Below are 23269 nucleotides of genomic sequence, written 5' to 3'. Positions count from 1 at the left end.
ATTGTAATGAGTTCATCAGATTCGGGAAGGGCGACGCATCAGCTCCGAATACAGCCCCTATAACTTAACAGAATGCTATACATATCATGAATTTTGCCATTGCCATATTACCAAACCCCGTCTCGAACTCCTCAACTGCTTTATACTAGCAGCTCAAGAATCTTTTGACATGCATCATTACTCCGGTCGCTTGTCTCGCTTACCGTAAACCGCCCACAAACCCCCCCCCTTTCTTCTTCAATCGCTTACGAGAACCACGTGACATCGGAAGCCATCAAACGGCCCCACCCTTCAATATACTGTAGGTATGCAGAAACGTCAGAGCTCCGGGGACCGTTTCGAAGGCAGGCAGATAAAATCTCGACAGAAATACTTTGCATTTGTCAGCTCCCTAAGTCTCGTTAGAACCCGCTCATGTCTGTCCAAAGGGATCTACTCCCATTAAACGTACTCTACAGGTAGACGTTTTACGACGAGAGAGAAGGCGCATTCGCACTCGCTCACCCAGCTCAACCTTTCAAAATCCGACATCAGCCTCGAGTCAAAGTCCCACAATAAAGCTGGCTGCCCCACCACGACCATCAAGAAAATGCGATTAACCGCAGCGGGGTATCGGCTCAATCAATTGTTCTCACGAAACAGTGGGGCATCGGCTCGATGAATTGTTCTCACGAAACAGCCAACCAACATCTAGCCATTCAACCCTCCCTCCTTTCAATCAGGCACTAGCAACAAACAAACTCTCACCTGCCGATATACCATTTTGCATGCCAAGCAGTTGCCACAGAAGCACTTTTATATAAAGCAGCCACGGCCTTGACAATGGAGGAAAGACCCTACTTCAATTCCTCACCACCAAGGGCGACCTTCGAGGACAGCAAGCAAGATGGTGATCGCCGACACGGAAACAATTATCGCCAATCGACGAGTGTTCTTCGCGTGTGGAGTCGTGATCTTGGGGTCCTTCCAGTATGGAGTTGATTTTGGGTTGATTGGTGGCTTGCAGGCCATGAAAGGCTTTCTCGAGGTATATTTCTCGGCGACACCTAAAAATTGATGGCAACCTGAAAACTGTAATAGGTTTTCGGCTTTAGAGCCCCAAAGACACCAATTGGATGGAACATCAATACCGAGCGCCAGCAACTGATCTCCTCACTCATGACCCTCGGTGCGTTCATCAGCTCCGGCGGCGCAGGATTCATGGCCATCAAGCTCGGTCGGAGGCAATGCCTGTGGCTTGCTTGTGCGCTGTGCTGTATTTCCAACATCATCATGATGGCTACGGATAAGATTGGGCCATTATATGCTGGACGATTCATCAATGGTCTAGCTAATGGCTGCTTTATGACTTTTAGCCAACTGTACATTCAGGAGTCCAGCCCAGCCAAGTACCGCGGTCTTTTCCTGACGATCTTCTCAGTCGGCACATCGTTCGTAAGTTATGCAGCTCAATCTTGCAGTAGAGCAGTTTAATCTGACATGTCCAGGGAACGCTCATCGGCACTATTGTCGATTTCGGAACTTCCAAGAAGCCGGGCAAGGCAGCTTATCTTATTCCCCTCGGCATCATCTTCATCGTTCCCGCTTTCATGACAGTAGCATTATTCTTCATTCCCGAGTCTCCACGTTGGTTGCTGTTGCAAGGCCGCCGCGAGGAAGGCATCAAGTCGCTTGCGGTACTGAGACCTGATGGCACCGATGTCGAAGACGAAGCTGCTGTCATCGCTGCTGCCATAGAACATGAGATGGAACTCAGTAGTGGCGTTGGGATCCGTGATGTCTTCGCCAACTCAATTGATCGACGCAGAACTATCATTGCTGTGTGTGGTCTGACCTCGCAGGCAGCTTCGGGCTCCATGTTTGTGATCGGTGAGTGTTCTCGATGAGCTAGAGCAAGGAAATTTTACTGACTATGTGATAGCTTATAAAGCGTACTTCTTCACTATGGCTCACGTTAGTAATCCATTCGCCATGAGCTGTGTCCTCAGCACCGTTGGTTTGGCTGCTCTGATCATCAACTCCCTCATCGTGATCCACTGGGGTCGCCGCCGAGTGATCCTCACATCTGGTCTCATCACCTGTGGCGTCCTCCAGTTAATCATCGCTGTCGTCTACAATCAAAATCCAGGAACCCCCCAGACCGGGAAGGTCATCGTGGGAATCACCAGCTTATACATGTTTGCTTATAACGTAAGCGTTTTCAAAACCCAGCTGCAAGAGATGAGATTATTAAGGAAACTCTGAAAAATAGGGCGCCGTTGCACCTTACGCCTGGCTCACCGGCGGCGAAATCCCCTCCCAGCGCCTCCGAAGCTACACCTTCGGTCTTGCGACCGCAATGGGTTTCCTGATGGCATGGCTCACCCAATACACAGCACCCTACTTCATCAACCCCTCGGCCCTCGACTGGGGCCCACGCTACGGCTTCATCTGGTTCCCATCCGCCTGTATTGCCGCGCTCTGGGTATTCCTCTTCTTGCCAGAAGTCAAGGGCAGGAGATTGGAGGAGATTGACGAGATGGTAGCTTAACCCCAACACTGCCTTGCTGGACCACTAGCTAATATCAAACCTTCTCTTAGTTCGAGGCCAGACTCCCAGCCAGAAAGTTCCGCAAATACGTGTGCGTTGGCCCGCTTCGGCTTACGGAGGAGAAACTTAGCAGGACTGGCAGCAAGGAGAATGCTGAGCACGATGAGAAGGTATGAACAATCGAATCCTAGCTTTGAGGTGATGGTGGACTGAATTCGTGCTCTGATAGGCTATAACGACGGAAGCTGTTGAGCCTGTTCATGAACCTGGATTCAAGCGAGAGTGATGTCGTGCATGACTTTAACTGCCGAAGGTTGTTTGAGGAGAGACTTGAGTGGTTTCCATGTGCCCTGTAGCAGCAATCGAATTGATGTATCTCTTTGCCTAGGGTTCCCTTTCCCAGCACGTGCGTCTTTCCTCAATGCAAGCCTTCCGGTGCTTCTCAAGAGAACGGGTCTAAATGACCGTGTCCCACGTAATCAGCAACGACTACTTGACTTCCATCTCCAGCTGTACACATTCTTGCCTCAAAGTGGTCTCCATATGTTATCTTTGGATGCTAGCCCCCCATGGAACAAGACCGAGAAAATCCTAATGTACCACCACTTGATGATCGGCCACAGGATTCGATTCTTCAACAACTCGCTAAACATCCAGAGGGACCGTAGCAAAGAAAGCCCCATCATATACAGAGGGGACTTAGGTCAAACAAGATGGCTCGTGAATGTTCCAACGGCTGCCGGGAGAATGGCGGATCCGCTTTAGAAAATAATAGTCATTAAATTGTTACTTTAAATTTGGCTTGCCTTCCCCCAGCTTCGATACCTGAAAGCTTGATTTCCGTCCAATTTGCCTCAGTTCTTTGGTTGTCTCTCACAACCCAAGCGCGTTGAAATCCGGCTCACACTCAAGACTCCCAATCTTCTTGTCCCAATTGTTATCCGTTTTCAGGTCCGCGATGCCGGGGAACTGGACAATCATGTCGCAGCCTGAGGGAGACGTGCAGATGTCGCTGCAGTTTGCGCTTCTGTTTCTTGTCAGCTTCTCCATTCCTCAATCCACTCATTGCTCCCAAGAAAGTGTATCGAATTTAGGACAGTAGTCGATTGTTCAGAAACACAGAGGACATTTGAAAAGGATGGGACTTGAATGTCCAAAGTCTCCTGGAACATTGGGGACAGGGACGCGGCTTGAAAGGTCAAAGACTCGGAAGGAGAGGGGTCTGGAGTTTCCCAGGACTTGCGCAACATTGCTGGATGAGAGGTTGTACGTACGTATAGCGCCAGCACACTGTGCCGAATGCAGGCTCAATTGCCGAGACGTTGTAAAGAAATGGAGCTTGAAGCTGAACGCAGGTGTCGTCTGTTGGGACGGAGAGGGTGATGCATTCTCCTTTCCAGTTGGCTTCCGTGCACATTATGACCTGTAAGATAAAGTTAGTCCTGGAACAAGATTAATTAAACGGAGGGAGAGAGCTCACAATCCCATTTGTGTTCTTGAAGCTTGGGCTTTGACGGGGTGGTAGAGCGGCTGAGAGGGCTTGCACAGGCCCTGCGTGAGTGAGGGAGATGAGAACGGAGAGGAGGGTGAGTTTTGTGAGGAGCATGGCGGTTGAATTGCTCTCTTTGTTTTAGTTTTCAGCGCGGGACTTGATAATTATATTGCAAATGTTCCGAAATTTGTTAGAGAAGATGGAGCTACAGAGAAGTTGGTAGATATATCCAAGGACGTCAAGTCAGACGGCGTGGAAGCACTCTCGTATTTATTAGGCCGACCCTGACGTAGTGCTCGCACAACTCGTACAATGGCTGAGCCACTCTGTACATCCAGTCATTTGTGGAACCCACGCACGTTGTTGTGTTGCCATACTGCCATGCAAACATTGCTGATGGCGCCGAGGCTCAGCCTCCTGCAACTGGACGCGGGTAGTAAGCTCTGCGTTGGCCTGGTTGAAAAATACGAGGATGATGGTATACGGATGCCTGGACTCATGCATGGTCACTTTTAAAGTTGCTGTGCTGTGTACTGTGTACAACGTATCAGGCTATTAAATGTAGCGAGACAAGGGGGTCCAGGGCTGGCACAGACCAGAAAGTCAACAGCACGAGCTTTTCATTGGCCTTCACTCCCTGTCTGTGGCTGGCTGGCTCGCTACATTTAATTCCCATAATACGTTGTACTGTCGTCGCTCTGGTGATGAGCAATCATTTAGCCTTAACAAGTAGAAAAGTTTGCAATATAAGTAGCGAATACGGGGCACAAACGGGTAACAAAAGGATTGCTTATGTGAGAAAATAGTGTAAATGCGCCGATATAGATTGTACGAGTCGACGAAAAACAGAGTATCTCCATGCCACGAATCATGTGACAAGAATTCGACGAAGAGGTATTATCTCAAATATCAAGAACAGCTTCAGATACTCCAAGTAACGGCGAGTATAATTATTATAAATACCTTGAATGATATCACCATCTAGTAAGAAGTTGCAACTGGCAGCATCGAGATACAAGCTCACTCCACGCGTTCTAGTAGGGACAACTTCCTCCTTCAGAACCAAATACTTGAACTCCTTCGTCGGCCAATCGCGCAACCTCACATTGAACCCCTTCCATCTTACATACCATAGTGCGGCTCACAAAGGATTATTCTTCTCCTCGGGGACGGATAATGGCTGCAGCATCGTAATTCATGGCGTGACACGTGATATTCCTATTCTGGCTTCGGCAGTCGCGATTCGTGAGGAAGTGTTGGAGTTCTTGAGAAGACCAGATAGTGAGGCTATAGCTTTTGGCGAGTTTGCCTAGGAATTTCGTTTGATCGGCAGTGCCGAAGGTTTATCTCGCTCTTGTAAGGTTACACCAGAGGCTCGGGGTGTCACGAGCACAAATCTAAGGCTTGGAAAGCAAGGTTAGACTTTCTCTATTTCGACGATTCGAAGCTAAAGAAGAGAGGAGGTTCTCGAACGAGTCTCGGAACTACCGGTAAATAAACGCAGGACTCACGGGCTCACGTGTCACCACTTACTAAGCGAAATCTGTCCACGTGATACGACTTCGACTTCGCACGTTCATCCAATTACAGTCTAGCTATTACAAGACTTACCATAAGCCTGTAACAACCGTGAGACACTGTAGTCTTTTGGCTCAGTTGGCCTGTGCGTAAAGCATGTCCTCAGATTTCTGTGATGGGCACACGTGACAAGCAAGAGCAGGCGTTAGGCGTCACCGGATGGGATTTCCTAATCGGGGGCATAGTGCTTACCCAGGATCACATTTCCTGATTAGGGCTAAGTGCTTTCGTATACCCCAGCTGAGCACTGGGGGATAGAGGCACGCATAATTTTGGAAGGAGGTTTCTTGCTGGAGTCTCTTCTTGGAATCAGTTAGTAATTGTAAGCGTCACTCTACCTTGTCTACTACCTTGCTGTTTGAGCCTCTCACAATTACTCACAAATACTAACATTTTAACTTCTTTAATCTAAAGAATTATTACTAATGAATATTTTATAGAAAGTTTATATTTAAATAGCCCTTGATTAGCCCTATAATAAAATAATAAAAGTATTAGATTCTATTAATTCCTTATAAATTAAATTATATTTAAAAAGAAAGCTACAATTTTGGTGTTCCTGTCCGAGCGCCTCTACTTTGGATTATTAGGCTAGTCCGGCCCCCAATCGATACACCCAATCGACACCTAGGGGGTTGGTTTTGCTTTTTCCCGATGCAAGGACAATGTTAGCTGATGATTAATCATGAACTTCACCACTTATTGTCGCACCGGCTCGCTGGGCTCTAGAGTCTAGAATACAACCTCACTCGGTTGATAATAACGTTATACCAAGCTATTAGCTGCAAGACCGCCTTCTTTCTTTTGCCAAAACGCCGACAACGCCGCCAAGCACTTGAGAGCCAACAGAATTTGCGACCACACAGAGTCCGAGTGATACCGGACATCTAACATACTGCGTTGCAAGCATCTACTGGCTTAAGATGAGTAACGCAGCTATCTCAGGGACTTCAAACGAAGAAGAGGTTATCTCACCACCACTCCATACATCTGAGCCATCTAGTTCTACCTTCTTCTTTGTAAATGAGACAGGTGAGGCAGCATCGTATAAGCAAGGACACCGGCCCGATATCCGTTCTCATGTTCGAAAACTCTCAATGAAGCAATTCAGAAAAACCCACAAATCTCCTCCAAAACGAAATACAAAACTACCGAAATATGTTCCATTGACATCTCAAAGTCTGGATTTTGAGTCGTCAGAAGATTTGGAACACGATGAAGACTATCCATCAAAATTTTCGCCCACAACTCAACTAGGGATCTCAACTCGGGATTTAATCCCGGTGAAGCTGAATCCCATCGGGACTCTCGGTGCTGGTAGACTTGATCCCTTCTCGAGTTTGCCTATGGATGAGCCAAACCTTTACTCGCAGGAATTGATGGACCACGGTGGGTACAACTTTTCACTGAAGCAGATCATATCGCTCCCTTCTTAAACTAAGAACTCACTAGCTGTCACTTACCTATTACCCGGGCTTATACCTGATAAGGCACCGCCTAGCGAATCCAACCCTCTATCAAAAGAATATTTTTCATTCGGCCTACGAACTCCTATAGTATTCCATTCATTGGTCTACTCAGGCTCTAACCACCTCGACTTCCTCCGCTCGTCTAACATTTTCCCTAACGCTCCAACGCCTCTTGCCCACAAAATTGTCGTTATCCAAAAGCTGAAGGAGGCTCTATCCGATCCTAGCCAAGCTTTACGAGACGAAACCATCCTCGCGATCTTAGTCCTCGCTACTCAAGAAGTCTTTATGAGCCAGGGAAATAGGAACCCTTTCAACTCTCCCCTTCCAAAGCTTGGGTGGTTGAACATATATGGGAATTTCAGACTTGTTCCACGACACATTAAGGCAATCGCAGATATCGTCGCATTGAGAGGTGGACTTGAAAACATCCAACTGTATAAATTGGCAGAGATTATTGTCGCGTGTGTAAAATTTCTCCTGAACTTAACATACTGGTTTCTAATTCGGCGCTAGGGGGGATGTTACTATGACGACCAATACTCTCGGGAAGCCAGATTTCCCTGCGCTTAGAATCCACACAGCCTCTATCGCTGCTCTTAGAGCCTGGGCAATATGTCCTCCTCGTCCGCTTGTTCAGACACAGGCTACAGCTTTCTGGAGACTTCGAGACTACGGAATAACAGACTCTATGCTTCAAGTCTTGGATTCAATGGGTGCTTACACCCTTGCGATTACCTATTACTTTCAAGGCAAGCCGTTTAGTCTGGGGCTCGGAGAGATAAATAGAACGCGACTGGCGGTTCAGCATAGGCTAGTATTACTACCAGCTTCGGAAGAACTCAGCTTTATACCTTCATCGAAACCCAATATTTATGAGTGCTGCCGTTTAGCAGCACTAGTCTTCGGCGTGGCTGTGGTCTATCCAATCCCAAATCCTCACAATGTGTTGCTTGAGTTAGTTCGGCGTCTCAAAACAGCGATTGAGTGTTTGGATGTTGGAACTTTCGGAACCAATTTGTCTGGAGTGCTGTTATGGATGCTGGTACTAGGAGGGATAGCTGCCTCGGACAAGCCGGAAAGACCTTGGTTTGTTTCCCAATTGGCTTTGATTGTTCGGAGGCTGGATATAACTGAATGGGGCAGTATCGAGGATACCTTGGAATCTTTTTTGTGGCTTGAAAGTGCTTGTGGTCAAGGGGGACGAGAGTTGTGGGATGAAGCGGGCTGCGTCTTATAGTGTACCATCGGAATTATCGACAATCCGAATTTCAGTAAATGATTTGAATTATGGTTCATCTGCTCGACAGAGTATAGGTTGTACGAGTGGCTCGATGAAGAATGCAGCGTCCGCTGAGCACAACTCTAAAATAGGATCCCAAACTCTCCGCCTTCATATGACCAAACATAGCAATGCATAACAGAACATGACTTTACTCAACTAAAACAACCCATAAACTTCTCCTCTCCCCTCTTCACAAATCTGACAGGATACTTTCCCCTCATTTTCAAGAAGATCTCCGACTGACTTGCCGCGATCAGGTTCCTTGCCTTGTTTATTCCTTTCTGGTATACCGCCCTCCGTTCCTCTTTGCTCATCTTCTCAACTTGTGCATCACTTGCCCATTCGCTGACATCTAGCTCCAAGCTATATGTTTTGAAGATCACAGCTAGTACGGCCGTGATCTCAATCTGAGAAAAGCGTCTTCCAGGACAAGCCCGAGCACCTTCAGCGAAGGGGATGAATACTCCTTTTGGTAATACGAGAAGGCCATCGCTAGTATCGAAGGAGGTTGTGTTCTCACTATCCTCGCTTCCAGAATCGGTGGAGCTCGGTTTCTCCGTTGTTTTCTTGGTTGAGGAGAACCAGCGTTCAGGCACCCAGTCATCTAAATCGTGCGTTTTGTTCGACAGCTTGCTGGGACTGGAAGGCCAATACCTGGGATTTCGTTGGACACCGACCGTGCTGACGTGGATCATTGTAGAAGTAGGCACCGAGACTGTTTTTCCGTCGAAAGTCAGGGGTTGTGGGGCACCTCTTACGATCTTGGGAAAATCGATGAGGGGGGGCATCAGGCGAAGGGTTTCGTTAATTGTTGCCCCAAGCATTGTGTTCCAGAGACGACCGAGATCAGTGTCGTAGGACCATTCTTCGGAAGATCGAGATCCAACGATTGAATCAATGTCTTCTTGCATGCGGGCCTGCTTTTCAAGCTCGATCGCGAGAAACAGAAAACACAAGTGTGCAATGTTGGCTGAAGTTTCGTGCCCAGCGAAGAGGATGATCCATGAATTGGAGATGACTTCTTGCTTTGTCAGGTATGGTCCTTTGGAATCTTCCGGACTTCTCTCTGAAGCCTTGACGAGTGGTCCTTGAACACGTTAGAATCCGCAGCTAATGAAGTAAGACGGGACTAACCCATCACATCCATAGTTCCCTGCTCCGTCATCTCTCCACGCTCAAGTTGCCTAACCTTGAACTCAGACAATTCAGAAAAGTAATCGCTGCATTCAACATATGATCGTAATAACTTTTTGTGGAGTTCAAAAGGCGATATTTCTATCATGCAGTTAGAATGGTGACTCGACTTTCTTGGCTTGACCTACGTAGTAACGACACCGGAAATATTGCCAACCAAATGATGCTGTGAAGTAATGTTTTGAGAGATTCCTTGAAAGTCATGGCATGACTTTCAACTAGCTTGGACGTGTTGAAACCAGGAATTGCGTTGGACCCTAACTTTTCCTCATTTTCGCCTGCCCATAGTTGCCTTACTCCAAATCCAGCTGCAGAAATCACATGCAGAGCCATGGTAGCAGTGTACGGAGCGGTATCTTGGACCTTCATTGACCCAGAGGTATTTCCCTCTATTTTTGACCAAACGTCGACCATTGCTAATCCTTGTCGCAAACTCTCTTTCCAAACCAGGGAATTACTCTTCTCAGAGAAGGCTGGTGCAACGATCTTGCGATGTCGTTTCCAGTCGTCCCCCTCCGTGGTCAAGAGGCTCGGTCCAAAGATATCGACTATGGCGTACAACTCCACAGGCTTTACGAAGTCCCTTCTTCGGGTTGTGAGCTGTACGTTCGCCTCTGGATTGCTACTGCTCATGAATATTTGCCCAGGGCTAACTATCAGGTAGACCTCTCCAAGAGCTTCTCGCATTTCTTGAGGGTAATACCAGGAGCGATGGACATGAGCAAGTCTAAGGGTATAAGCTTGGTAGGTGGATAGCTGGAAGAGGCCCTAACTTCGGCCATAGCCATCTCCGTGACGGGGTGAACTTGTGAAGCGGGCCAAGGAAAAGGTTGTGAGTTGCTATCCAGAGATATCCCGGCACGCCATCGATAACTAAATGGTTAGAAATATTCAAACAAGTAGCAGAATTACGGTCTTACTGGATATACGATATGGAAGACCAGATTGTTTTGCCGCAGCAATATTGCGACTGAGTGCGGCAAGTTTCGTTGATAACCAGAACACCACCAGGCCAACGAGGCCAACCAGTCCAATCGCAACGTAACTCAACATTGTCACAATGATGCTCGTCACTTGAGCAAATAGTAACAACACTCGGACTCTTGAGACCGAAAAGAAAAGCGTCTGATTTAGAGGAGGATCTGAGTTAAGTACAGCATGGCAGATGTCGCATGTGAAACTGACAGCTTGGGATGCGGAGCAGGGGTCCAATTCCCAGCCTTGGAATCACAAAGAGGCGTCAAGCTCGAGTGTGGCTATCCTTGCTCACGGATACGCCGAACGAGTAATGCGACGGAGAATTCCTAGGGTCGCCAAGCCTCAGCGTGAAGATATTCTGACGGATTGTAAGCAAAGTGTTCCCGGCGGAGCTGAACTTTTGGAACGGCCATTCTTGAGGTGGGCGGCGTTCCTTCCAAATTTGCTTCTTCGAGCCATGAATGAAGGTGGCAGGGAAGGAAATGCTTTTCAAAGTCAAGTTGAAGGCTTGTACCACACAATTCTCTCAACAACTTGTGTGAGAGCCGTGACGGCCCTTTGGAAGGAAATCTGAGAAGCACATGTACGGCGGATGAAAAGATGGCGTTTTCGTTTCGTCGCTTCATGCGTTGGCGTGTCACTTCCCACGAAACAGTTCACAGGCCGTCCAAAGGTGTGGAGACACAACGTCGAGCTTCGCTCCAGCTGTAAATATATCATCGGCCCTAACACTCGTACTTTATGCCCTATTTTGGTCCCCGAGCCGCGACTTCGCGTGTGGGCTAAATGCGTGCAGGGCCGAGGTTGGATTGACTTTACCCTCAGTCTCACCTGGAGCTTGCTCTGTAAAACAACCCATCAATCGTATACGATGAGCGACAGCTCATAAAGTGAAGCTTACGATGAAGTTATCGATGAGAAGAAAGAGAATGAACAGAAGAATGGAAAGTGACAAGGTCCGGCATTACCCGAGAAGACCCCAGACCCATTAAAAGTTCAAGAAAGTGCGCTAAGAATTCCCCGGGCAAGAAACAGCTTAAGTCTCCTCCGGATTTAATTTTTGGAAGATCAAGCTTCGATTCTCTCACTTCAGGGCTGCTCTCTTTCGCCTATTATCCATATTTTGCGCCAACATGCTTTCAACAGTCAGAGTAGCCGGCAGGCAAGCTGTTGCTCGTGCTGCAGCCCCAAGAAGCTCTGTCGCGCTGCGCAAAGCCTCGACGTGGGCAAATGTGCCTCAAGGACCTCCCGTGAGTTTTCTAACCTGCACTCTTTTAGAGAAGACATTGGCTAATAGTAATTCAGGATGTAAGTAATTGAGGAACCATGAAGTGTGCCATTTACTAATTCCAATGCTTCTTCAAAGGCTATCTTGGGTATGACTCAACAGTGGAGAGCTTCGGATTGCTTTTTCTGACGAGATTTTAGGTATCACTGAGGCTTTCAAGGCCGATAGCTTCAAGGAGAAGATCAATCTAGGTGTGCTGAAGCAATTGGATGTAATTGCGCGTTGCTGATAGCTGTTTTAAGGTGTTGGCGCATACCGCGACGATCAAGGCAAACCCTACGTCCTCCCCTCCGTCCGAACCGCCGAAGACAAGGTCGTTACTGCAAAACTTAACAAAGAATACGCTGGAATTACTGGTGTCCCCGAGTTCACCAAGGCTGCAGCTGTTCTGGCGTATGGTCCTGGCTCCAGTGCTCTCGACCGTCTCGTCATCACACAATCGATTTCCGGCACAGGGGCTCTCCGAATCGGTGGTGCATTCCTCGAACGCTTCTACCCAGGTGCAAAGAAGATCTATATTCCAACGCCATCATGGGCCAACCATGCTGCTGTCTTCAAGGACTCAGGTCTGGCTGTTGAGAAGTACAGATACTACAACAAGGACACAATTGGTCTGGACTTCGAGGGCATGATTGCGGATATCAAGGGCGCTCCCAAGGGAAGCATGTTCTTGCTCCACGCTTGTGCCCACAACCCTACCGGTGTCGACCCCACACCCGAGCAATGGAAGGAGATCAGCGAGGCTGTCAAGTCTGGTGAACACTACGCGTTCTTCGACATGGCTTACCAAGGCTTTGCTTCAGGAGACACAGATAAGGATGCTTTCCCAGTCCGATACTTCGTTGAGCAAGGCCACAACCCTTGCCTCGCCCAATCTTTCGCCAAGAACATGGGTTTGTACGGTGAGCGTGTTGGAGCCTTTTCCGTTGTGTGCGTGGATGCCGAGGAAAAGAAGCGCGTGGACTCACAAATCAAGATCCTTGTCCGGCCCCTCTACTCCAACCCTCCAGTTCACGGTGCTCGTATTGCCTCCGAAATTCTCAACGACCCGGCCCTGAATAAGCAATGGCTCGGCGAAGTCAAGGGAATGGCTGACCGTATCATCACCATGCGTGCCCTGTTGAAGAAGGAGCTTGAGAACTTAGGTTCAAAGCATGATTGGAGCCATATTACCAGCCAGATTGGCATGTTTGCTTATACAGGATTGACCCCCGAGCAGATGGATAAGTTGGCTAAGGAGGTGAGCTGTGTCTGCTATTAGGGAAGGAATTCACTACTAACATGTATCTCAGCACTCTGTTTATGCTACCAAGGACGGCAGAATATCAGTCGCAGGCATCACATCCGGAAACGTCAAGAGACTCGCAGCTGCCATCCATGCAGTCAAGCCATAGAAGTGTGATAGAGGCGTCTGGATACGATAGTGTCCCAGGTTCAATGGTTGGCTAACCCATAGACAAGCTATCGCACCACATTGTACAAATACTTCCACATTCTTCACTTCCCTCATAAAAACGTTAATCGTAAAGCACACTCAAACACAAACCACCCTACCTCCCCTTCAACTTCTCAACATCCCGCCCCACCTCCCTCAGCTCCGTGATCATCTCCTCATAAACCCTCGCAATCTCCCTCATAACCTTTTCCTTCTCGGCCCCTCCTTCCTCCTCTGTGCGTCCGACTCCATACCCCCACAGCACCCTCTCAGCCTCTTTCTTCCGCTCCCTCAACCGCTCCCTCCCATCCCGCAAATTCCTAACATATTCCTGCAGCGCACTCTTGACTTGCTCCGTGTACACCATTTTCTCACCCCTCATCGCTTTCTCCTTGACTTGATACTGCAAAGACTGAGCCGATATCGAAAGTAACTCAGCATGCGCCTTCACATGCCGGGAGACGGAGCCATGCACGCTTTGCTCCAAAATCAAAATCACCAGCGTCGTAGCGAGATGATATAATCCCAGCAGTGTTGTAGTCTTCGACACCAAGCCCGCGCGTCTAGCCGTCAAATCTCGCTTCTTGGCAGCATTGTCAGCTTGTAAGGTTTTGATACTGTCATGTAGTTTCGGTATGGTTCGGTGCAGGAACGATGGATTGGTTGTTGGTGTTAGTATTCGTGCTAGGGCGAGAGCTTGTGTTTGTAGGTGCGTTGAAATCAGGGAACCGATTTGCGGGAGGTAGGAAGGGAGGGATGTCCATTGGGAGGTTGATTCTAAAAGCTTGATCGAGGATTGGGGGAGGGGGGCGGATGTGAGGCGTGCGGACAGGAGGAGGATGAGTTCGAGGAGCTCGGTGGGGAGAGTCGCGGGCGTTTTCGCGGAGGGTTTGGATTTTGACGTTGTGCTGGTAGTGGGTGCGGCGAGGTCGAGATGGCTGAGGGCATTACGTAGGAGATGGACCTTTGCTGCGCGGATTCGGGCCGTTTTGAGGGACTGTGATCTTGTTAGAAGAGATAAAAGCGCGGGCGTGGGGTTGCACTTCTGTCACGGCTTCCAGCTCCTTTTGTGCGTGGTGGTTCTTGGTTGAGCCGTTTGGGTTTAAGATGTTGTTTGCCAGTGTGGCATGAAGAGCTGCGAATTTAGGATTGCTTTGCAGCACGGAATCTTCAATTGGTGGTAGCATTTTGGCATTGTATTGAAGGAGGGAGGTTGTGTTTGGTGAGGCTGTTTACGAATTGTGGGAGACGCGGCTGAGGCGCGCTTTCGAACCTCATCTCTCTTCTCCACAATTTCGACTTTCACATCATATTGGGCCGATGGCCGCTTCTTTTTAGCACCCCACAAAGCATTGATCAATGTACATTCGCACTTGTTCAATCAATGAGCCTCCTCTTTTGATCCAGCACGACGAAACCCGACCTTGGAGATTCACCCGGCGCCAGGACCGGCTTCTGCATTACTGGCAACAACAAGGACTTTCATCACAGCTAAAATCATCGTCTGCAAGCCGATTTGGGTGAGTGGGATGAGTCTATTGAGCAACAGGCCGAGAAAATCGAAAAATATGAGTGAAAACTCGGGGGCCTGAGACCGAGGATCAAGCATCTCGAAAAGTGGCTCGAATGGTCCCGTCCTTACGTACCTTCCTCCGCAGCCACACTGGTAATTCAAATGGGAATCCCACTGTGAAGCCCCAGAGAGAATCATTCCATTTTTCCTGTGCTAGCCACTACATTTCGACTTCAGCATTCTACCCTCAGCAGCTACATCTACACCGTCCAACCTATCATCCGTCCCTCCCCAATTCCAGGTTATCTTCGGTAAGAAATCTCCGAGAAATTCATTATCCAAATCTATCTCTTACGGAGTCTGATCAGAAAAGTGTGAAAGTGTGGAGGTACAGTAATTGGGCTCAATTTGAAGGTTCGCAAATGGATGTCTGGGAACCCGAGGATTACACGGGAATACTGCAAAAAGAACGACAAGGTTAAGAACTTGAAGACAGATCTCGGAACGGCAATTGCTGTTGGGGGCTATTGGCAGAGAACTCTGGCTCATTAGAAATCCAACATCTCTGTGAAAACCGTGGAGCCCGAGTCAAGGAGAAGGCCTCCCTCTCATTTATCAAGCCGCGTCAAATATAAGATCACAAAGAGAGGATTCAACAGAAGTCTCTGATCGCAAGATAGGCAAGCGTTGAGTCAAGGGATGGAAAGGTATCTCATTCGATATACTACTTCCCAACGCATCGCATCCTCCGTTCACACTCCCCTTCATAGAAACCCATCCACAAGCTTATCGACCACTCTGACCCAGGTACATCGCCACTCACACCCTTCCTCTCACGCAAGTGCGCCGAAACATTTAAAGGGAATGGCCAAACAACCCAGCACAGCGAGGGCGCCGACGCTGATTAGGATGATACACAAAATTGGGCATCCAGTGCCGCCGTAGGGATCGCGCCTTGAGAGGAGGCTTGGCAGTGTGCAAGTAGGCTGAGGAATTCCTGAGGTTGTTGTAAGGGGGTCTGACCTGCTACTTCTTTTTCAACAGAGCCATAAACCAGGCTATAATGCCTAGCAGGACGACTGACCCGACGATGATTCCTATGATACCACCGGTTCCCAGGGAGGTGCCGCTAGAGCCATCACTGCGTGCTGAGAGCACGTTTGTTGAATCCGAAGTTGTTGTGTTAAGGGAGGAGCTTGGTGGCAAGCTCTCTTTAGGCGGAGGGAGAGACAGCGCAAGATGCGAGAGTCCCAGGATGAGGAGAACGAGGGAAAGAATGAGCTGGGAGCGCATTTTAGATTCGATCTCAGGTGAGTCTGTATTCGGTCGTTTTGGTTGTTTTGTTTGATTTCTCGTCGAGTATGAAGTCTGAAGTTGGATTTATGTTTGTTTGAGGAGAGTATTTTCGTGAAAGTCCCATCCCAGCGGACAAGATATACTCGTCTCTGAACAGATAACCAGGCAGTGTGAATACAATAGGCGCAACTTTTCTAATTTCTTCTCTATGATTGTACTACCGGCACAAGGGTGAATCGACGATTAAGTCATTCCAAGGAGGACTATGAGCCCGGAGTGGACGAGTGATGTCTATTAGGATGACTCCGTCTGAAGGGTCGGCTTCCCACCAAAGGCCTTCATCTGCGGGACCTCACTCATCATCTGCGCTCCATTCTCATCGTCCGTTTATCCATTCTCATTTGTCTACTCTTCCTCATGATCTGTGCCACATTATACCAAATTCTCCCCGTCTGTCTCTTCATCATCGCTATCGATGTTCTCCTATAACAATCTTCTTAGAGCACGAGTACCAACACCATCCTTACAAACAACTTCCTTATTTACCACCAATTCCCCTCCAAAGGCAAAATTAACTGCCATCATAGCCTCTTTAAACCTTCGTTTCAGCTCCGCGGGCATAAAAAGCCTCCCATGCTGCACTTCGAAATCGTCAGTCCCAATGAGAATCTTCCTCTCCAATTTCGAAATTGTTCCCTTTTGTTCACCAGCGTCACTCAATATGTCAAGCACTCGATAGTATTCCTCATGATGATGAATCGTGTAGTAGAGCAGAAACATGAAAGGGCGCGACACCATGTCATCGTGGGCTCTGCTCTCATGCGGCACACCCACCAACGTAATATCTTTCAGACCCTCCTTTTCAGCGAGGCATCCCAAGACCTTCAATATACGGGCCGTGGTAGACAGCGCGTTCGACCATTCATGGTTGTGAAAGTCGAGAATAACGCGGGGGACATGGCACAGAAACTTCGCATTCGGAAAAGGAACGAATATGTGTCCAGTTTTTGGATCAGGAATAAAGGCAAGTCCGTTCTCTTTCCAGAAGACGGGCTTCCCCTCGTTGAAAATCTATTGGCAGGTCCGCAGGAGCGCGGTCATAGGCTGCGCCATAGATGCAGATCGATTTGCATTAGCTGCCATAGCAAGCTCGGTTTCTCCCCACGGTATTTAGGCTTGACACACTCTTCAAAGCGTGGAGTGAAAGTTCCTCCTCGCTTTGCCGGAATATATATTGGACATAACGTGATTCCGAGTGAAGACGTATTCGTAGATCATAACGCGCAGTTCGAGCGGGAGGTACGAAGAGTTATTTTTGTTTGCCTCCTTTGATGATTCTTGTAGTTGCAAGTACGCGGTGTTGAGGTCGCAGCGATCTCAGTTCTTGGTACTTTTGCCTTGCTGCAAGGCTCGCCATTTTGTTTGAGGCTGCTGCGATATTCGAGCACGAAGGTTGCGGTGTCAGGTGGAGACCTGAGAGAAACATCGTGGGAGTGTTGTGAGATACAACAATGTGGAATGGTTGTTGGTGTTCGTTCTTGGCGGAGAAAGGCTTCTCTTTGCTGATGAAAATTTTGTGAAGAATATATGAAAACTCGAGGACGAGTGGAAGTTCTTTTAAGCAAAACATTTCCATTTGAACAGAGCTGATTGGCAACTTGATCCTCTGATAATTGACTGTTTTTTTTGTATCTTTTTGGTTAGCCTTCCCGTTCTGCACCAAGGATCCATAGTACGGCTCCATCTAAGCCCCGCTAAATCAAAATGTGATGATATCGACTGATTGGACCTTAAGATTTAAAAGTTATCTTAATTTATACCACGAAACTCGAACCCCTGATACTCCGTACACGAGACACATCTATCTCCTTCTCTCGCAGTGTACTCACCCATGGGAATCGCAACCCCTTCCATTGCCTTGCTTAATTCTTAACTCCTCTAAGTCCTGACGTACACTTACTCTCACCACCACACCTACTTCCCCTCCTTCCATTCCGCACTGGTTTCGGACCAAAATTGGCAATCTAAACTTCTTGTGAGCATGGGTGTCAGAGAACTTGGTAGGGATCAATCACGTGAAAAGGTTTTGAATTGGGATATGAACCTTGCTTTCCATGTATGAATTGAATTGAAATGTTTTGTTTATTTATTTTATGCATCTGTGGGTATCGTAAAATATTCCTATCTCAGCCGCGATCCCGCCAGCTTTCAAAAAAACGCCCAATTTCACAGAAGCTCCAAGGTCCCAAAATCCAATATATTCTACCAGCCCCACAGTTCCTCCGAAGGATCTGTCATGGGAACGCAATCCTGAGACTCCTCCTGTCTGACCCCCAACTTCATCAAATTTATAAGCATCTCTGCGGAAAGAGACTGGCCATGGTTCGGCATGATCGCGATAGCCCCCGAGAACTCCTCGCGAGAAAATATCCCTTCCATCTTCGCCTTCAGCCGTTGTTTCTGAAGAGCCATTAGGTACTCAAGTACCTCAATGTTTATCCCTCTCACGGCGAGATCTAAAGCGGATAGGCCGCCAGAAGTCCTTGCTTTCAAAGAGGCTCCGCCTTTAACTAGGGCGTGAAATGTTGCCAGTTTTCCGTTTTCCGCTGCAAGGAGTAGACTCGTCCGACGGTCTTCAAATTCGACGTCCTCGACTCCCTTCTTTGCGACACATAATGCTTCAATAACCTTTGGCTCATTCATAATCGTCGCAATCATCAGAGCAGTTGAACCCCTAGGAATCTTCTTCCCATGGTGGTCAATGGCTTGTCCAGTCCTAGCATGTAGGTTGGCTCCGTAGCCCAACAGGAGTTTGACCATGGCATGATCTCCAGCCAAAGTCGCTTCTAACAAAGGCGTCTGTCTGACCAGGTTCGGTGAGTTTGCGGGGGCTCCATTGGATAATAGTAAATGGGCGATCTGAGCGTTTCCGCTGACAGATGTCCAGGATAGGGCTGAATTGCCAGACCGGTCTGTAGCTGAGAGGTTTGCTCCTGAGGTCGTCAAGATCCATGCTGCTCTATAATTTTGGCTGTTGCAGGCTCTCATGAGTGGTGTCTGCCCCAGGTCTGAGAAGTCTTTGGTCAGTATAACTTGATCATGAACTGAAAATATTGATACATACTGTCTTGGGCATTGACATCCACCCCGACCTTGATAAGGAACTTCATGATATCAGGCAAGCCCGCCGTCGTCGCAATATGAAGGCTAGATTCTCCCAAGAAGTTGGTGCATTTTGGTGATACGCCATATTCGATCAAAAGTTGCAGAGCCCTCGTTCCGTCTGGGCACATTGAGCAAGCAAGCAGGGCCTGTTCAGCCATCTCTGTGTTCCTGATTTCCGCTCCTTTCGAACTCAATAGATCGGCCACGTCGGAATGACCACCAACGAGGGCGAGCAACAGGGGAGAGTTTTCAGACAGATTCGAGGGGTTCACAAGGGCTTGGGCTCCGAGGAGTAGCTGGACGATCCAAAAGTGACCGTTCAAAGCTGCGCCGCAAAGAGGTCGTTGATATGGATGGATAACACCAAGTGCCGCAAGAGGTTCCTTTTCCGGTGCGTAGAACCTTTGACGAGCACTTTCGGCTCCATCAACAGGTTGCACCACGTCCTTTGTGCTGATGACATCTGCACCAGCGCCGGCAGCCAGAAGACGCTCGACAATATCGTAGTGTCCATTAGCGGCAGCCGCATAGAGCGGTGTCGGACCTGGCATTTTTGACTTCTGATCGAGTCCTTGAGTTCGATAAGCCAGACCTTCAGTCTGGAAAACATTGGCACCTTTGTAAATAAGGTATTCGACAATCTCGGTACGACCATGTGCGGCGGCCAGGGCCAAAGGAAAGCCTGTGCTGTTTCCTTCACTCCCGCATCCCGGCAACGGAAACAGTAAGTCAAATATGTTCATATGTCCCTCCTTGATGGCTTGCATGTATGCATTCATCCCACTCTCATCAGCTGCAACTGGGCTTGCCCCATCCTGGAGAAAAGTTTTCACAGCTGCAACATGGCCGGCCCAGGCAGCCTTGCAAAATGCGTGTGCTTTGATGCTAAGTCTTGGGTCCTTTTGTGACGTAGGGTCCTTAGGATCATAAATGGTAAGCTCCAAAGCCGCGAGTAGAGCCTTTATCACATCAGAGTTGTTGCCAAGAATGGCGTTGTTCAAAGCGAGGATACCGGCTGACGTTCTGTTGCCAAAAATGTTCGAGGCACTCCAACCTGCTCGCCCTAGCCTTCGAACCATATCGGCATGTCCATTCAGTGCAGCTCGTTCGAGAGCATTGCAAAGCTGACCAGCATACTCGGTGGTGAACGACCTGCTCTGTTCGATTATTGGCCCCTGTGCCAGTTTGAAAGAATCGATGACAGCATGCTGGTTAGCAGCAGCGGCTTCAAGAATCAGATGAGCTCGAAATTGATTCCAAGGACGCTCTGGCTTGTCCAGATCCGGTCTGCAAAGATCGAGGATCGATAGGTTGCCTTTTCGGGCTGCAATTAACATCTTGGAATAGGCCCATCCATGCATAGGCAAGCTCTCATTCCAAGCATCCTGGAAATAAGCGATCGATTGCAGCTGCTCGCCCGATAGGCAGTTATTGACAACATTCTTGAACACCCAGGTAATTGAATCTCTGATATAGTTCTTAAAATCGAACCATTGATCAAATCCTGATAAGCTTTTGATGATGCTGGGGTTGTTGTGAGTGATCGCCCAGCCCATCTGATCTGGGTACGGATTGCCGAGGAAAAGATCTGCAGACCATGGTCTGAATTCGAAGGGCAACTGCTTTTGAGTCACCAGACTCTGGAAGAGATTGTCTCGTTTCTCGGACTTCTCACTTTGCGCGAACCTTGCTGCGTGCCACAGCCAATTCTTCTTTGCATAGCGATGAAGGCCGAAGTTTTCAAAGGTTCGTTGGCTCTGCTGTGGAGCTATTGATGGCATAGACATAGATTGACGGAAGCCAATTGTGATAGACGCAATGTCGATTGCGGGTGGGAATTCTTGTGGTTGGTCCACAGGCGAAATTGGACTTAACATTTCCTCGATGGCCATCCTGTTGTTGATGGGGCTGTTTTGCTCTTCGAAGTCTTCAAAGCAGAGATAGGCTATGCAGACTTCTCCAAGGTGTTTGTTGGCGTCCTTTAAGTTGAACTGGTAGCAGCTCTTTGGGCGCTCCCGAAGAAGATATTGCTGAACTGTATAATTGGCAAGACGGATGATTCTAGTCTTCTCGTCGAACACCACTAGGCCCCCATATGTCCCCAAAACATTTAAATCATTGATGGGAATCTTCTCATCATCCCAGCGGCGATCTTCAAGGGTGAAAGCCATGCCTTCACAAAGTTCCTCCATTGTCAAAGGGCGGCGAGCAGCGATCATGCACTCGAACATTCGTGAAATAAGTACATGGCTTGAAGACTGGGCCAATCTTTGTAAAAGGAGGTCGTATGTTTCGTCCAAATCCTTTGGCAAGTCCTGTAGGATGGGCTTGATGTGATCTTCATGGCTCGCGAGGCGTAGAGTTTCAAGCTGTAGCTTCACCCACAGAAATCTGCAACAAAGAGTCAGCGGATCACTCTAGAGAGCAAATAGGGGCGATATGTGGGTTATTTTATTACTTACATTCCCTTGGCCCCAGTGATTAATGTCTGAATAACTTCATCTTTTAAGTTTGCGTTGCCGAGGACCACTGGTAACATCAACTCTACCGAGTCACGAACGTAGCTTTCAATGTTGTTGGATGTGGCCGACTCGAGAAGACTGACACGGAAGCTGGCTTCTGGAAGAGGCGACAGTATGCTCAGGACATTTTGATCCTCTCTGCTTGTGATAAGGACTTTCGCTGACAGGCCCGGACACGAGATCAAAGTCTTCAAGCACCGGAGAATCGTATTTCTATCCGCTTCATCAACCTCGTCGATGCCATCGACGACCAAGATGACATTTTGAAACCAGCAGACCGTTTGCATGAGCACTCGAAAGACGTCGCTCGTTTCCGGAGTACGCTTGCCATCGAAATATTGTTGCTCGATAAGCTGTCCGACTTCTTCTGGGATATTATAATTTCGCAGGAGGCCTCGCACAAGGGCTCCTAAAACGAATGCGGGCTCGAGGGATGCCTTATCGGCATAATCGCAATAATAGTATGTGACTTCCACGTCATCTAAATCGGATGAGTTCAAGGCTTCGACGACGCCAGACGCGAGTACGGTTTTACCACAGCCAGCTAAATACAGGTGAGTTGGTGACCGAGAGAGCAAAGAAAGCAGAACTCACGAGGCCCGTAGCAGCATAGCACGGCAGAATATTCATGACCCAACCATTCTTTAAACTGTGGGGTGCTAAACATCCAACTGCAGCTCTCAGGATATCCGATTCTTCGGAGGCTGTCGTGCTTTTGTTTCGTACGAACGGGCGACAATAATCTAAGCTGCCGTATATCCTTCTGTTCTGTACCGAAGTAAGTATACATAAGATTACACTGGTCACACGAGCGAGGACCACCTTTGGCTTTCTCATCGTCTGGCTCCGTAGTGGCCGGGACTGACTCCGAAATCTGGCTTCCCTCGACCGAAATATTCTTCTCCTGAGGATTAGAATGCCGGACTGGCCCGAAGTTCTTGATGAGACGGGGACTCAGAGGCCACTGAGTCCAAATCTTCGGTACGAGTCTGCCGGACGGTGGAGGGGTGAGGTGCTCCATGGTGATGAGGCTGGGATAATGGGAAATTAAGTCTCCTCAGGCGGGATCTCAGAAGGACGGAAAGGAGTGCAGCAAACAATTCAAAGTATTGATACTCCGACAGCATACTAGCTGAGGTTTCATGAGGAGGAAGGAAAGAGATATTGAATGAAATTGCTGGCCAAGGAAGGTACTACCCCTGCATTGTTGGCCTGCACCTTGCTATCTACACAGCTAAGACAGGTGAGTTTGCCGCGCTGTTGCTCCATTGGGCGTGCAGCTTTGCCGCGATACTTAATTTCGTTGTCCAGTTACTTCCAGTCAGTGCGACTTTCAGGTACAGGATTAGGAGGATCCCTGAGTACAGCGGGAAAGGTCCCGGCGCGATTGGCGATGGTTACGCTGTACCAGGTCAAGCTGGTCAACGAAAGCGCGTGAGCGCATGCTCTAAAAATAGACCAGCCTCTCACGATTGCTTGCCAGCGCTTACAATGTTCGGCTCCCAACTTTCAAAAACGCTACTG

General features: G+C 48.5%; 9 protein-coding genes across 9 annotated transcripts; 5 read left to right on the top strand and 4 right to left on the bottom strand.

The window, feature by feature from the left end:
• The first annotated feature begins 773 nt into the window (after positions 1–773).
• On the top strand, positions 774–3267 carry K444DRAFT_613270 (general substrate transporter). Its single transcript, XM_024880315.1, has 7 exons — positions 774–1027; positions 1081–1434; positions 1488–1869; positions 1922–2190; positions 2252–2521; positions 2581–2700; positions 2760–3267. Exons 1-7 carry the CDS (start codon positions 887–889, stop codon positions 2814–2816), a joined length of 1593 nt encoding a protein of 530 aa, XP_024736627.1. The 5' UTR covers positions 774–886; the 3' UTR covers positions 2817–3267.
• Positions 2549–3349, top strand: K444DRAFT_408618 (uncharacterized protein). The gene has a single exon (XM_024872592.1). It carries the CDS (start codon positions 2816–2818, stop codon positions 3293–3295), a length of 480 nt encoding a protein of 159 aa, XP_024736626.1. The 5' UTR covers positions 2549–2815; the 3' UTR covers positions 3296–3349.
• K444DRAFT_663749 (uncharacterized protein) lies at positions 3250–4470 on the bottom strand. The gene is made up of 3 exons (XM_024886873.1): positions 4011–4470; positions 3805–3953; positions 3250–3557 (listed from the first exon to the last, which is right to left on the bottom strand). Exons 1-3 carry the CDS (start codon positions 4134–4136, stop codon positions 3404–3406), a joined length of 429 nt encoding a protein of 142 aa, XP_024736625.1. The 5' UTR covers positions 4137–4470; the 3' UTR covers positions 3250–3403.
• Positions 4471–6697: 2227 nt separating this feature from the next.
• On the top strand, positions 6698–8309 carry K444DRAFT_529810 (uncharacterized protein; the record flags this gene model as incomplete). The annotated part of the gene is made up of 3 exons (XM_024874845.1): positions 6698–6989; positions 7053–7533; positions 7586–8309. The coding sequence occupies 3 exons, from the start codon at positions 6698–6700 to the stop codon at positions 8307–8309; spliced, it is 1497 nt and encodes a 498-aa protein (XP_024736624.1).
• A 197-nt stretch (positions 8310–8506) lies between these two features.
• Positions 8507–10601, bottom strand: K444DRAFT_529606 (cytochrome P450 monooxygenase-like protein; the record flags this gene model as incomplete). Its single annotated transcript, XM_024874827.1, has 5 exons — positions 8507–9441; positions 9489–9629; positions 9677–10275; positions 10322–10421; positions 10469–10601. The coding sequence occupies 5 exons, from the start codon at positions 10599–10601 to the stop codon at positions 8507–8509; spliced, it is 1908 nt and encodes a 635-aa protein (XP_024736623.1).
• A 1058-nt stretch (positions 10602–11659) lies between these two features.
• On the top strand, positions 11660–13208 carry K444DRAFT_530018 (glutamate oxaloacetate transaminase 2; the record flags this gene model as incomplete). The annotated part of the gene is made up of 4 exons (XM_024874862.1): positions 11660–11776; positions 11948–12005; positions 12057–13054; positions 13107–13208. The coding sequence occupies 4 exons, from the start codon at positions 11660–11662 to the stop codon at positions 13206–13208; spliced, it is 1275 nt and encodes a 424-aa protein (XP_024736622.1).
• A 156-nt stretch (positions 13209–13364) lies between these two features.
• On the bottom strand, positions 13365–14436 carry K444DRAFT_630101 (uncharacterized protein; the record flags this gene model as incomplete). Its single annotated transcript, XM_024883158.1, has 2 exons — positions 13365–14246; positions 14293–14436. 2 exons carry the CDS (start codon positions 14434–14436, stop codon positions 13365–13367), a joined length of 1026 nt encoding a protein of 341 aa, XP_024736621.1.
• A 1152-nt stretch (positions 14437–15588) lies between these two features.
• On the top strand, positions 15589–17533 carry K444DRAFT_408380 (uncharacterized protein). Its single transcript, XM_024872590.1, has 3 exons — positions 15589–15743; positions 15807–16072; positions 16825–17533. Exons 2-3 carry the CDS (start codon positions 15826–15828, stop codon positions 17388–17390), a joined length of 813 nt encoding a protein of 270 aa, XP_024736620.1. The 5' UTR covers positions 15589–15743; positions 15807–15825; the 3' UTR covers positions 17391–17533.
• Positions 17534–18171: 638 nt separating this feature from the next.
• K444DRAFT_590086 (ankyrin) lies at positions 18172–22820 on the bottom strand. Its single transcript, XM_024878134.1, has 5 exons — positions 22568–22820; positions 22340–22513; positions 21686–22289; positions 19183–21614; positions 18172–19126 (listed from the first exon to the last, which is right to left on the bottom strand). Exons 1-5 carry the CDS (start codon positions 22764–22766, stop codon positions 18321–18323), a joined length of 4215 nt encoding a protein of 1404 aa, XP_024736619.1. The 5' UTR covers positions 22767–22820; the 3' UTR covers positions 18172–18320.
• Between the last annotated feature and the right edge of the window lie 449 nt (positions 22821–23269).

The sequence above is a fragment of the Hyaloscypha bicolor genome (genome assembly GCF_002865645.1).
Source record: "Hyaloscypha bicolor E unplaced genomic scaffold K444scaffold_83, whole genome shotgun sequence".
Lineage (NCBI taxonomy): Eukaryota > Fungi > Ascomycota > Leotiomycetes > Helotiales > Hyaloscyphaceae > Hyaloscypha > Hyaloscypha bicolor.
This window is presented reverse-complemented; position numbering and strand designations above follow the sequence as displayed.